The 13,034-nt window shown below is 37.3% G+C and overlaps 1 protein-coding gene across 6 annotated transcripts in view; it reads right to left on the reverse strand.

Moving 5' to 3' along the window:
- Nfib (nuclear factor I B) overlaps positions 1–13,034 on the reverse strand; it is a 213,029-nt gene that overhangs the window by 3,321 nt on the left and 196,674 nt on the right. For all 6 annotated transcript variants that reach the window (XM_028753607.1, XM_028753606.1, XM_028753609.1 and 3 more), the window contains one exon: positions 1–3,205. This exon is cut by the window's left edge and continues 3,321 nt beyond it. In XM_028753607.1, the coding sequence (XP_028609440.1) occupies positions 3,076–3,205 (130 nt within the window). In that variant the 3' untranslated portion in view covers positions 1–3,075. The remainder of the gene's footprint in view (positions 3,206–13,034) is intronic.

The raw sequence follows: 13,034 nt of genomic DNA on the forward strand, positions 1-13,034 counted from the left end.
TCCCACTAAGCTATCCAGCATGTGGACAGGAAACTGAATGGACTAGTCGGATACAATTTTCAGGCCTCTGAGCACTGTTCTATGAAATGATCTGCTATGCATACACTTGACAGTTTATTTACTAGGACATGGCCTGGGGTGGGGGTGAAGAGGGCTTCTTGACAGCCGACTGTGTATGTCACTAATTCTGAAAGATCTCCTTGGAGTTATGGATACACTCAATAGGACCAGGTGGGGGCGAGGGAAAGACAAAATAAAATTGGTCTCCATTCACCTCTAGTCCTCAGGGGAAATTAACTCAAATATATGCTTGAAGTACCACCCCTTCAAAAGAAGTCCCCCCCATCATTATCAAACACGCTTAATTCATCCACAGGAAAATTAGTTGCTTAAAATTCTATATTTCCCTCTGTTCTACTTTCCAGTTTACAAGGGCAGGTAAAAATAAGAGGATTGATTTTTTTTTTTCGTTGTTCCTTAAAAACTGAACTCGGATTTTAATCTATCAGTCCAAATACATCCAAGAAGAGCAACCCTCTTTCTAGTCAACCTTCTGGATGTCAGAGAACAAAATCCTAAGTGCAACGCCATCAATTTGAAGTAGTAAGTCACAGGAACATCATATCCTGTCATTAGCAAAATGAAACAGTGCGGGGAAGGAATAGAGGAGCTCTCCCTCCAGATGGGTGAATGTGTTTGGTAGAAGAAAGCTTATTCCTGTGTTAAACTCAAAAGTGTGAAACAGCCAACATCTGCTATGTGGGCACTTCAAGAAATGTCTTTGCCAAATATGAGACAGGCTCACTTTCCACTGTGGTTTCGGAACTTTTAGGAAAAACTATCAACAACTAAAATAAGACAGGGCAGTTCTTCTAAGTCTGCCTCTAGGAGGCTTCGCTGTGCTTGCTTTTTCTTCCTGGTTTCTTAGCTTGAAAACCAGAAATGAGTTCAGCTTGCACCCCAGGTGGGAAAAGTAGAGGGGGGGAGGGGACCTGTTTAAGTTTGTCACAGTAGGCAGAACAGTCGCTTTGCGGCCCAGGCCCATCTCAGGGTGCAGCGCTTCACAGCTACACTGTAAAGGGTTAAAAATCCTCCCACCCACCCCTGAATATATATATATATTTATATATGTATATTAAAAAAAAATCCCCTGTCCATCTCTCAGTACACAAAAGGACCTCATCACACTGCAAAAATAGCAGTACCCACTTTGGTCAATTAAAACAAACAAACAAATAAACAAACAAACAAAAAAAGCATACATTATTTCTTTTTTTAAATCTGTGTACTTACCTATAATAACCGATACAGCTAAAAGCACTACCTACATAGGCAAAACTTGGTATTGCATAATTCGTATAAATTTGAAACCCCTCCCCCCAAATATTAATTGGAAGATGAAAAACATGAAAGGTTAATAGAAAAAACACCAAAATACTGAAAATATTGCTGGTCGATTACAATTTTTAAGCGGCAACTATACACAGCCATGATATGCTTTATAAATGTGAGATAAAGGTGTAACTGTCTAAAAAATCCATGATGTCACACATTTTTCTTCGTCTGGAGTACAAAATATTTTGTCATAAAAATGGTAAAGATTTAAAACGATAATAAATGCAGCAAAACAAGTGTAGTGATGTCACTTTTGTGGGTTTTTTTTTTTGTCTTTTGTTTTTTTAGATTTCAAGGCAAGGCACGTAATGTGGACATTATATCTTCGTGCAAATTAGGATTACTGGAAAGAGTACTTTTAATTAAAATTTTAAGAGACATAGAGGCAACATGTGTCTGCCCATGCACACTATAGATCTGTCAATACGAGAAATGTGTTGAACAAGGCTAATGTCCGAAAGCACCATGCATGTTCCCAGCACCCTGACGGCACTTCTCTGAAGAGCGTGTTTTCCTATCCTACGCCCTGGCATTCCCAGCCTGTACACTGGAAGCTTTTACCCTTGTGACATGGATTTACCTGCCTCTTTGTCTCTACGATGCAGATTGTGTAGAACCATTTGTACACCCTATGGGTTCTTGATGCAACCAGTAATTTTAAATAAATAATTCGACCTCTGAGGAGGCTGCAGCTAAGCCAACCTAAGTGCTGTGTTTTCAATAGTTTTGTTTTTTTTTTATTTTTTATTTTTTTTTCTGTTCAAGCACATGATTTGTCTTGATTTAATGCCTTTTTAAATGCCCTCAAAAACTGAGGGGAAAATAAATTTGTTCAAAATTATTTTAAATTCTTTTTAATCCCCTCAATTTAGAGTCCAAGGGCTGAAGGACTTATAATCAAGATTCCCCTTTAGATATAAATTTATAAATTGCACTTGCCTCTGTTAAGTGTTTCTTTTGTGGGGAAAATATTATATTAATTTTTACTGTTGCATGCAGAGGTAACCCTTTACCCACATAGAGGCATTTCTTCTATAGAGCCTTTGAGTTCAAACCATTTTTTTCTCTATTTTTCATTTTTTTTCCTTTTTAAGATTTCAAACTGGGTTACACACTGGAAAAGGCTGGGTTAAGGGCCAAAATTTAATAAATCTGTACGGATAACTAAAGGCTACAGAGATTTTATATATATATATATATTTTTTTTTTAACTTTTAGAAATCAGAGTGCTTATAAAATGGCTGGCTCATGGCTCTGTCCCCAGCACCTCTGACGCTGCCTCCTAGCCTTCGTTGTTGAGATAACCAGGAATAGTGACTCCATGCGTAAACAACAAGAATACTAACCAAGAAAACTAGCTTATCATGCAAATATTAAGGCATCTAGAAAGTCAGTTAAAATATATTGTCATAGAGACAGAACATCTATTTCCCAGCGGACTTCATGTAACAAAGGCTACGGTGCAGGGGCTGCAGTCTAGCATCAGTGAGATGTCATTGACCCTTTCCTGTCACTATAGTCTCAACCTTAAGGGAATTAGTGACTGTAAGTGCTGCAATGCTGGTCTATCGTCTTCTTTCTTCAGTTTCTCTCCTTTCTCCCTGTTGTCCAGTCTTCCTCTTTTCCTTTGTTGAGTGTTTTTCCCTAATTTTCTTATACTATGGTTGTGTTTCTTTCCCCTCAGTTGCTTGTCTCCGCTTGAAGGAAAGGCTCTCCAATTATGTTCAAACCATAATTTTGGACATTTGCCGGTAAGATGGGTGTCCTATTTGACACTTGAAAAGGAACCAAGCTAGCCCAGGTACCAGGACTGTTGAGAGGAAAAGGGAAGAAAAAAAAGAAAGAAAGAAAAAAAGAAGACAATGTTAAAATCATAAATAAAATCATAAAATAAAATCATATTTGTATCATAAATACAAATTCTAAATGTATTAAATTACAACTATATTTTTAACTTTTTAAACCAAAATTTTAATAAAATTTAATAATTATTAGCATGCGTTGACTGCTAAATTTTTTATATATAGTACATATATACATGTGATAACTCCTAGATTATACACATCATACAGATGTAATCTATATAATTTCTTGCTTCCACGAAAAGACTTAAGATGCAAAAAATAAACACAAAATAAACTACATTCACAATTGCTGAACTCTAGTTAATTAAGGATATTCTTTTTCAAATATCTGACCCATTTCAATTCACTAAATGCAATATGATTTTCATTGTTCAAAGAAAACAAAAAGCAGAAATTTGTAATAATACTAGACTATTGTAGTTTGCTAGATAATATCAATTGTGTCTAATCCTTAATTCACAAGACATTCTGGGTAAGATGGACTTATCTGCCTGATGGGTTACATACATTTAAAAGCATAATGAAATGCATATTCTTTCCTCTCACATGAGAAAATAATATTTTCAGGCATGTCCATCTATAGTGGAATACCTAATTATCATACATAACTGAAGTGTTTTAGACAATCAAATGGATATCTATCCTCGACCACACAGAGTCCAGGTCGGTTGCACTCTGTACAAAAGCCCATTGTGGACGGTGCCACAAGGGGCTGCTGGGTTCTTTGGTGTTTTCCTGCTTTCCTCTATAATTTCCTTAGATAAAACCAAAGATTTCCTTTCAATTCATTTTTCCTCAATTGTCTGGCAAAAGGAGCCTGGGCATTCCCAGACTTTACCACCAGGAATGATGGCACATTTGAGTTGCAATCAGGAAGACAAGAGAAGGGGAGTAGCCTGAGACATCAGCACTGTCTCTTACCAGTCAGCTGTGTCAGCCTATATTGGCCTTGGGATTTAAAAACATATTTGAAAAACAAAATTCTCTAGTTGCCCCTGGCATAATTTCTCAAAAGAATCGTATGGAGAAAAAGGAATGCCACATTTATAGCTCCATAAAACAAAAAGCACTCCAGACATTTTGGGGTACACCTAATCTGTCACACTGTTTATACTGATACTCAACCTGCAGCTAATGTCAGCCACACAGTAGCTGCATCACTGTACCAAGAAAACATCACACAGACAGTTCTGTCCCTAGTTTAGCAATGGTCTGGCATGGCATATGCTCCATGTTTTAAATTCTATTTAGTACCCTCTACTGTTAAAACCATAGGTGAGATGGATACTGTTGTACATAGGAATCTAAACCTGCCTCTCTGATCAGGTTTGGCCCTTAAAGGCATAGAGAGCAGGGTGGCAATTAATACAAAGAAGCACTTTTAGATTTCAAAAACTAGACACATAATGTATTTTTTTTTACTTTGAAGGTACTTCAATATATACCATGGCTCATTTCTACATGTCTAGGTACATATTGCTCAGCAATGCATCAACAGAAAAGTAACCAGTGACTTCATTTTCTCAATGGAATTTATGATTAGATGACCAGATCAACAGCAGCAAAACCCGGCTCTCACTTTGTTAATCATTTAATTTAGTACATGGGTTAGCATGTGGCAGATGAGTTACAGAGTTTTGGACAACAAATCACTGGTTTCAATCACACTCAGGTATTTTTAAGAGGTGTTGACCTTGATTACCTTTATTTATGAAGACATTGTCATCTGAGTATCTCTGAATTTAAAATTGAGATGCTCCATACCAAGTTTATGCAGAAAAATAACACATACAAATTTACAAGTCTTCCATAGTTGTTGAATTACCCCAATTCTAAAGAGTGCACATTTTTACTGAAATCTTTTCTGAGAGACTTGACTGTTTTTCACATATTTCTCTCTTCCTACACACATCTTCAGAATTATTTCTGTAGTTTGTAGCATTGACTGGGAACAAAGTTACATAATGTACCAAGAAACTTATTTTCACCTCAACTGTGCTTCATGGCACTCTGTACAGAGTCCTGTTACAGCATTTATTACTTCATAGTATAACCACCTGTTATCTGCAATTATCTTACTGACTGAAAGGTGAAGGCTACAGGTGGAGGAATGGCACAGTCTTATCTATCCTTATAGAATCTGGCCATAGATGATACTCTTTCTTAACAATAAGGGAACTTACAAAATAGCCATCTATTATTTTTTTTAATGTAAAGTAAGACGTACATGTCAAAAGCAAAAAGTCTAGCTCAACAGATAATCTTTGGCAGTAAAACACAGCATCAACAACAAGCAAGCTATCTTGTGAAATCAAGAAGAATCCCCAACTGGAGGAACGTCAGAGTCATCTAGAGACTGCATGCTTTGGAGAGAGTGCAATAATGACTGAAAAATAGAGGTGGCTCCGAAAAGGACAAGTCTACCAACTACTTAGAGAAAGGATGAGAATCCGGGAAAAATGGCTGCCCACTGCACAGACTATTCATGCTATAGAATGTGTACCAAATTTAAATGTTTAGTTAAACCTTCTAAATCTCCTGGCCTACATTATGGCCATACAGACACTGCAGAGAGTAGAACATTTGCCGATACTATTTACAAATCTTTAGGGCAGAATAAATCTCAAACATGAACACTATGCAGACCTCATATATGAGTTTTACAAGCCTCTTATCACCAATTCATAGGTTAAGTTCAGAATTATAAGGAACATTCTTTAGAGCTTTGACAGCAGTTCCCTTGAGGGTGGGGGAGGGGATCCTGGTAAAAGTAAGTCAAAGCCTACTTAGCAATGTGAAATGTTAATCCAAATTAGATCACTTACTTAAAAACACACCTCAATTTTCATAGTTCTTCACTGAGGATGCATAAGCACCATTTACTCTGTGACTCCCTAACACAAATGAATATCAACATCTAACATTTACATATGTAAATCTGGTACATATAAAATATATTTTGGTCTTCATTCATGGTGGAGTAAAAATTGTATGAACTATTGCACGTTCAATTTTTTAAAAGTCTATACTTTGACTGGTAAGAGTTTCACAATATAACTAAAAAGGATTTCTAAAACTTTCCAAAATAGCAATATGGATCTCCAAGCTGTGTTTATTTTGTTGTCATTAGCTTTTTTGTGGAATCACCTATAGACAAACTAAAGATGAAATCTAACTCAAATCTGATAACATATGTCTAGAAAACATTTGCTACCCATAATCACTAAAAACAAAAGTAGTAAGAAAGGGACACAACTACAAAAAATCAGGATTGAAAAGTTCAAAAGACCTAGGCAGCATCAGAAAACAAACCATAGCTCATCCTGATGGCATCTATCATGAGATATCACATGCAAAACACACGAGAGCTAAAGCAAAATTCCAGAAACAAAGTGTTTGATATCTTAGAAAACATATTCACTTTACTGTTATCAAGTGTGTAACTGACTCTCCCCAAGAGGGAAGACACATAAGCCAATTCCTTTGACTTAGGATATAGTCAGGAAGGTGATAGGCCGGATTCATTTTACACTGTGGTCTCATTTTTGTTGAAGACATTTATCAAATTATTTACAGAAGAGTTTCATGGTAACAGGGAAGACACTGAATTAGAAATGATACAGAACTGTGAATTGTTCAATTCACAGAATTAGCACAAAAGGAGACATTGTAGATGAGAATAAGCATGCTGCTGAACACAAGGTGCCATCTTTGGTGTTTTATCTATGAACTCCTGAAATGGCCATCAGTATCCTCTCTCATCTGGAACTAAGAAACTAAGGCCAATCTCTCCCAATGTAGTCCCCGGACATTAACTATTCTGCCTGTGTCCCATAGCCATTGATTTCTGACAAAGACAAGTGTCAGTCCAACCTTGCAAAGAACTTATGGGACAGAACGTTCTTAAGGTATTTGCTTCAGGAGATAATGAATTCGCCATATGCCACACAAACTATATCATAACCTAGCCAATGTTGACATGGGGACTCGTGCACAAAGTAAGTGGATTGTCAGAGGCAACAAACCTCAAATTCTTTATATCTGCCTGCTTGGGAAGCAGGAAGTAGTTCCCCAGTAACACGGCAGTGAAAACAATGAGGAAAAGTGGTTTGAAACTCTCAAGAAACTTGAGATTCACTTAGTAATACAGCACAAGGGTTTGGTAGATTTTATGCATAGTCCAACCATGCCTTTAAAACTCACTCTATGTATACTTCTTAATCTGGATAAACCATAGTTGTTCCACTAACTGAGTGAATAGATTCTTGATCTCTCAATGAAAGAGAACAAAACTGCCATGGGTGCCAAAGCAACATCTGTTGGTCATTACAAAAATAAATAAATAAATTCGTCCTGTGACAGTGGCTTCAAGGCCAAAAGTGATTGGTTCTTTGGCTTTTAACACTGTTACCAACCAGGACGACAGGGTGTCAAGTAAACATAGATGAAGTCATTAAGTTGAAGCAGGAACCAAAGTAAAATACTTCATCCATTAGTCTTAGGTCACTAAAATAGTGAGAGGCATTGGAAGAATGGTTAATCCATGCAACTACTAATCGGTGCTCATTTTATAACGCATGGGGCATTCCAATGTTAGGTCATAGAATGTCAACATTCTAATTATACTAACACTTTTCAGGGGAATCATACGATTGGCCACTTAGATTGACACACTGCTTTTCTTCCAAGGATTATAGGTACTCTTTTAAGAAAGTTAAGCAATACTAGGTAATAGAGAGCAAAGATTTGGTAGATTTATACAAAGTCTGTTGTATAATTAAAGTAGCCATATTGTTACCAGATAGTGATGAGAGCATGAAGAGCACAAAAAAATGGTAATTTAGAAAAAATTTGCTTTCAATTACTTTGTACCAGTTTCAGGTGTCACCTGTTATTCTTTTGGTCAAAGGACATTTTTATTGATAAATTACTAACATGCTGATTTTAATATCTTTTCCAAAAACACGCAGGAAGGTATTTCCTCTGCTAAAGAAAAAAAAAGTCTGAAAGAATTAGGCTCAGATATGTTAGTTAAGTCTAGATATACTATGTTGCATCCCAACTAGCTGCTTGCTTTCTTGTAAAAAACAACTCATTCACATCAGTGGACAGACTAAATGAGCATGCTTCAGGTTGAATCTATTAATATATTAGAACAAAGAAGATGGCATCTGATCAATAGCACTTACATAGCATGAGTAATTTGCTATACTCTGGTCTATGCAATTGACCTACCTTAATATTTTTCATCCTAACAACAAACATTCATGCTTAGTTTATGGATGAGGAGACTGAAGCCTGAAGTCTTGCCCAACTGTACACTAATGTTAGGCAGCAGAAGCCCGGGTCTTAGCCACAGGTTTGGAGTCCTGGAATCTGTATTCTTATCCACACTCTTTACTTCAGCTCTCTCTCTCTGTGAAAAACATTTCATGTTCTTATATTTCTACTGCAGGTAAATTACATATGATATCCAATGGTGTATGGCTGACACTTAAGATGCACTAGAATTCCTGAACAAGAGTAATTCTTGAGCCCAACTTCCACATTAGTAACTGTAATTTATTTATCCAATGCTAGCTGCTTTCCAGCTGAAAATAATCTGTGCCTTTGTTTTATGTCTGTGCAGATGTGGATGTATGACAGTAATTTGCTTTTGAGCCTCCTTTTACAAGGGGCCAGGGTGAAAGTGAAATACACTACATGCTTTATACAGATCCTGGATTTCTTTGATTTATTTTTCCCATTTTTAATGATCATTATCACCATCTGAATGATCCTATTTGCATGCAAGATGATTTCTAATGATTATAACTATTTGTAATAGTCTGCATCAGAACGCTCCCTTGCTAGCTCTTACCTGCTCTGCAAAGGGCCCCAGTGGGCTCTCTGGGAAACACCAAATCTCATAAACTGCAGGTGGCTCATAGAATGAATCTAACTGCAAGCAATAGCACTTCGTAGTAATGAAACAGAAATGTATTTATTTCTTAACTAAGTAGGTAAATAGCCTTCTTTATTGTTAATCCCCAGGGAGCCACACTTTTGAAAATAACCTCAAACTGGAGGCTGTCAAAGCTCACTGGTTTATATTCAATTGTTTCAGATGACTTTGCTTCTGGGGGATGCTGAGTGAGGGTTCACTTTAGCAGGCATAAGTGAAAGTATTTTCCAAGTTAAAAAATAATGCTATCATATACCAGTGAAGTGCTTAATCTGAAAAAGATTACAGGCAATGGTGATTTCATACAGGAACAGTGCAGCTGTACAGGGAGCTATCCTTTGTTCTTTTACTACAGAGGCTTCCACACATGATACTAGAAGGCCTTTCAACAAGGGAACCCAGGCCCTTAAAAAGTTACAAAAACTTCCTTACTTACAACAGTTAAATGTAAACAGGATTTAAAAGGTAATTCTTCCCCTCAATCAGCAAATTAAGCAAATTTTTAAAAGCAACTTGATTTGAATATGCTCATATTTTAGAGCTAAAAAAAAACCTATGATAGAAAATTATGAAGATTATTAATTACAAATTAATTAATTACAGGACACACATGCATATATATGTGTATATATACACATATATATACTTATGAAGTTATGAGATGTTATTGCCAATTAAAAATATAAAGATATCCAGGTCAAGTGTAGTCATTTACGTCCTCCCAGACCATGCCACAAGGAAGCCCACATGTTGATTTCTAGCCTTTCTCTAGTCTGTATTCCTCTCCACCCCTGGGCTTCTTTTCAGTGCTATTGTTACAAGGGTTACTGCTCCTCTTATTTGCATAAGTGATTCTTCAACTATAGACATTTCCCTACCAAAAAAAAAAAATGGTCCTCCAAAATAGTGCCTTTCACAGAGAGGATCACCAAAGGCATACTAAATGAAAGAGAAATGTAAGTTTGTATAAAAGCCAGGAGACTCACAAATGATTTTTCTTAAAAGCAAATACTAGTATTATTTGTACAGTTTTGCTTCTGAAGGACAGGACTTGTTACTATCAGAATTCTGAGGAGTAAGATGTCAAGGAATTAAGAAATGCATTTATGACATTGCGCCTTTCACTGTGTTCACATATGCAGAGAACCCCTAAAAATGAAGTAAACAAGGGAGAGAAAACTCATTTTCTACACTTTCTGATATGCTACTTATTATTCACTGTGTGGAAATTCAACAGGTTTTTTTTCTTTAACATCCAACAGGCTTTCTATAACATTTCCTGTAAAATACATTCATTTCTAGGCTCTATTATTTAAATGTGACCCGATTCACAGTACACCTAGTTCCAGCTCCTGGATCCCAACAATGAGGTAATGGTGTGTGGGCTCCAATGGAGCCGACTTCCTCAGCAGAGAATGTGCGTGTTTACACGGTGCTTTGCATAAACCATCTTCAAACAAGGTCAGCATTTAGCACACTTCCTTTAGCAGCAAAGGGTTAACCAGTAAGGTTTGCATTTGAGAATGTTCTGAATCCTGCTCCTCCCTCTCTGGCTCTGCTGCCAAAAACCATCTGACAGGAAACGGAAGATTAAGTTTGTCCTACCTAGGCGAACAAAGAGTGCTCTGAACAGGCTACCACTTTACTGCAGAGCGGGAACTTTGCTAATCCCGCTGGAATCTGCAGTGCTGCTCTGAAAATACCATGGAGAAAGTTGTTCTCTTTCCTCTAACATCTTGTCCCTGGATCATCTCATTTTGGTCACACTGTCCATCCAGAAAGGTTGACGGGAAAGCTCCAGACATAATCATGTGGAAAATGGACATTATTGATTCCTATGGCCCATTGTTCCCCCATGCTAAGTCCCTGAAGTTCAAGTTCAATCTGGAATTACATCATGTCTGGTTTCTCCTGGTTACCAGACGGCTTGAGACGTGACCACAGCTACAGAAAAAACAAACAGCCTTCTTCACGCTTCGGCTCCCCTATCGATTCAAACGTAAACTTTTTTTCTTTCTCTCAAGTATGCTTCAAGTATGGAGCATGGTTAATTTAGAGATTAAGTTCCAAATTAGATTATCTAATGGCATCTTAATGGATTGCTGACCCATTTCCTGTGGGATGGCAGCATGCAAGTCTGGCTGGAATACAATTAATTTCTTAGGAAGTGTTCTGAAGAGTTTGTCTAGATAAAAAGGAAATGTCCAGTTGGACAAATCTTTCTTTATAAATAGAGAAAGGTAGGTGAAAATTACACCTCAACACAGCTCTCAATAGCCGGATCAGAGACACTGTGTTTGTGAAAAACATTTCGGATAATTTTAATAAAATGCCAATGACTTTAGTTTTGCTCTCCTGACAGGTGCAAGTGATATTGATGAGAAGAGAAAGTCACTGATTTCAAGAGACTGTTCAAAGCAAAGCATGACAGCAGCTAGCTGCCCTGTTACCAAACACTGCTTATGTGCAACTTTGGATTTTATAATTCTCAGCCTTGAACCAAGGATTCACCTATGCGATGTAGTTTGTCAGCATTTCTATTAGTCCTGGAGTGATGCTAGGGCCCCAGAAGGCTGTATAAAAAGTTGAACACTTTATAGCTAACAACTGAAAAGAAGATTCAGAGATGGGAATCCAGCTCCCCCCAGGAACTGCAGAACTGCAGCTGCTGCACTGCAGTTTTGTGTTAAGATAAGAAATCCCGAGCAGGAAATGCTAACCTAGGAGATGTGCCAGGACGATCCAAATAATGCTGAAGTAAAAGGTAACTTAATTCTACAGGAACAGGACTGTACACATACATGTATCACACGTGCCACTTATCTGTATATGTAAACATACATATGAGAATAATAGTTTGCAAGCTACTGAAAGTTATCCTTGAGTTGATGGTTTTTAGTCTTTTGATAGAGAACATACATTTTATAAAGAAAGCAGTGTTTCACAAGAACTATTGAGCATAAAATGCACATGATTGCCCCTCCGTTTTACCCTCCTTCTGACCAGTCTGATCCAAATAACCTTTACTGGCTGCTAAACTTCTCTTGGGAAATCAAGCAACTCTCTGGAATTGCAGTAATAAACGACAATTTCTTACAAAAACACGTGTAGAGTAATGACAGGATGAAGCATTCAGCTCACAGAGAGGAACTGGGAACATATGCAACATGGAAAACCACTGATAAAAGTCTCTTCAGTGCCATTCAATTATGGCATAAGCAGGGGGAAAAAAAAGCCCTTCCAATTATTTCAGTAAAATCTTCATTTATTCATTATTTCAGGGGCTGAGCAAATGGCTTGTGTAAACATATCCTTCAGTAACACGCTCATGTTTATTTTAGCCATCTGAAGGCTTCTTCTGTTTATATAAGCCACCAGACACATACAACCACTCACTTGTGGCTTTGCATTTTCTTCAAGGGGTGAAGGGCGAGAAGGGAAGACAAAAAATGGTAAATCCAGTTTCTCTTTTGCATAAATCACCCATCCAGTGCTTTAAAATAACTTATGTTTATATTATTCTTAGATTATTGTCCTTAAGCTTTCTTTTTCATCCGATTACACTGTCCCTTCATATCTGAAAGTACAAGCAAGAGTCAGGCTAGGGTCTAAAGAGAACAAGTGGTTGTTCTGTATTTGTGCCCACACAATTCACTTGTACAAAAACAACAGAACTTGTTCATGAAAGAGGACAAAGAACAGACACTGCAATGCCTAGCTGGAGCAGTCCATCACCTTTCATCTTCCTAGGTGACTCCACTGACTGACGTGGACGAGAGACCTTCATCATTTTATTCTGTATCAGCCCTAGCAACTAAGAATTTGCTTAG

The sequence above is a fragment of the Grammomys surdaster genome, unplaced genomic scaffold (genome assembly GCF_004785775.1).
Source record: "Grammomys surdaster isolate TR1022 unplaced genomic scaffold, NIH_TR_1.0 125951, whole genome shotgun sequence".
NCBI classification, from domain to species: Eukaryota; Metazoa; Chordata; class Mammalia; order Rodentia; family Muridae; genus Grammomys; species Grammomys surdaster.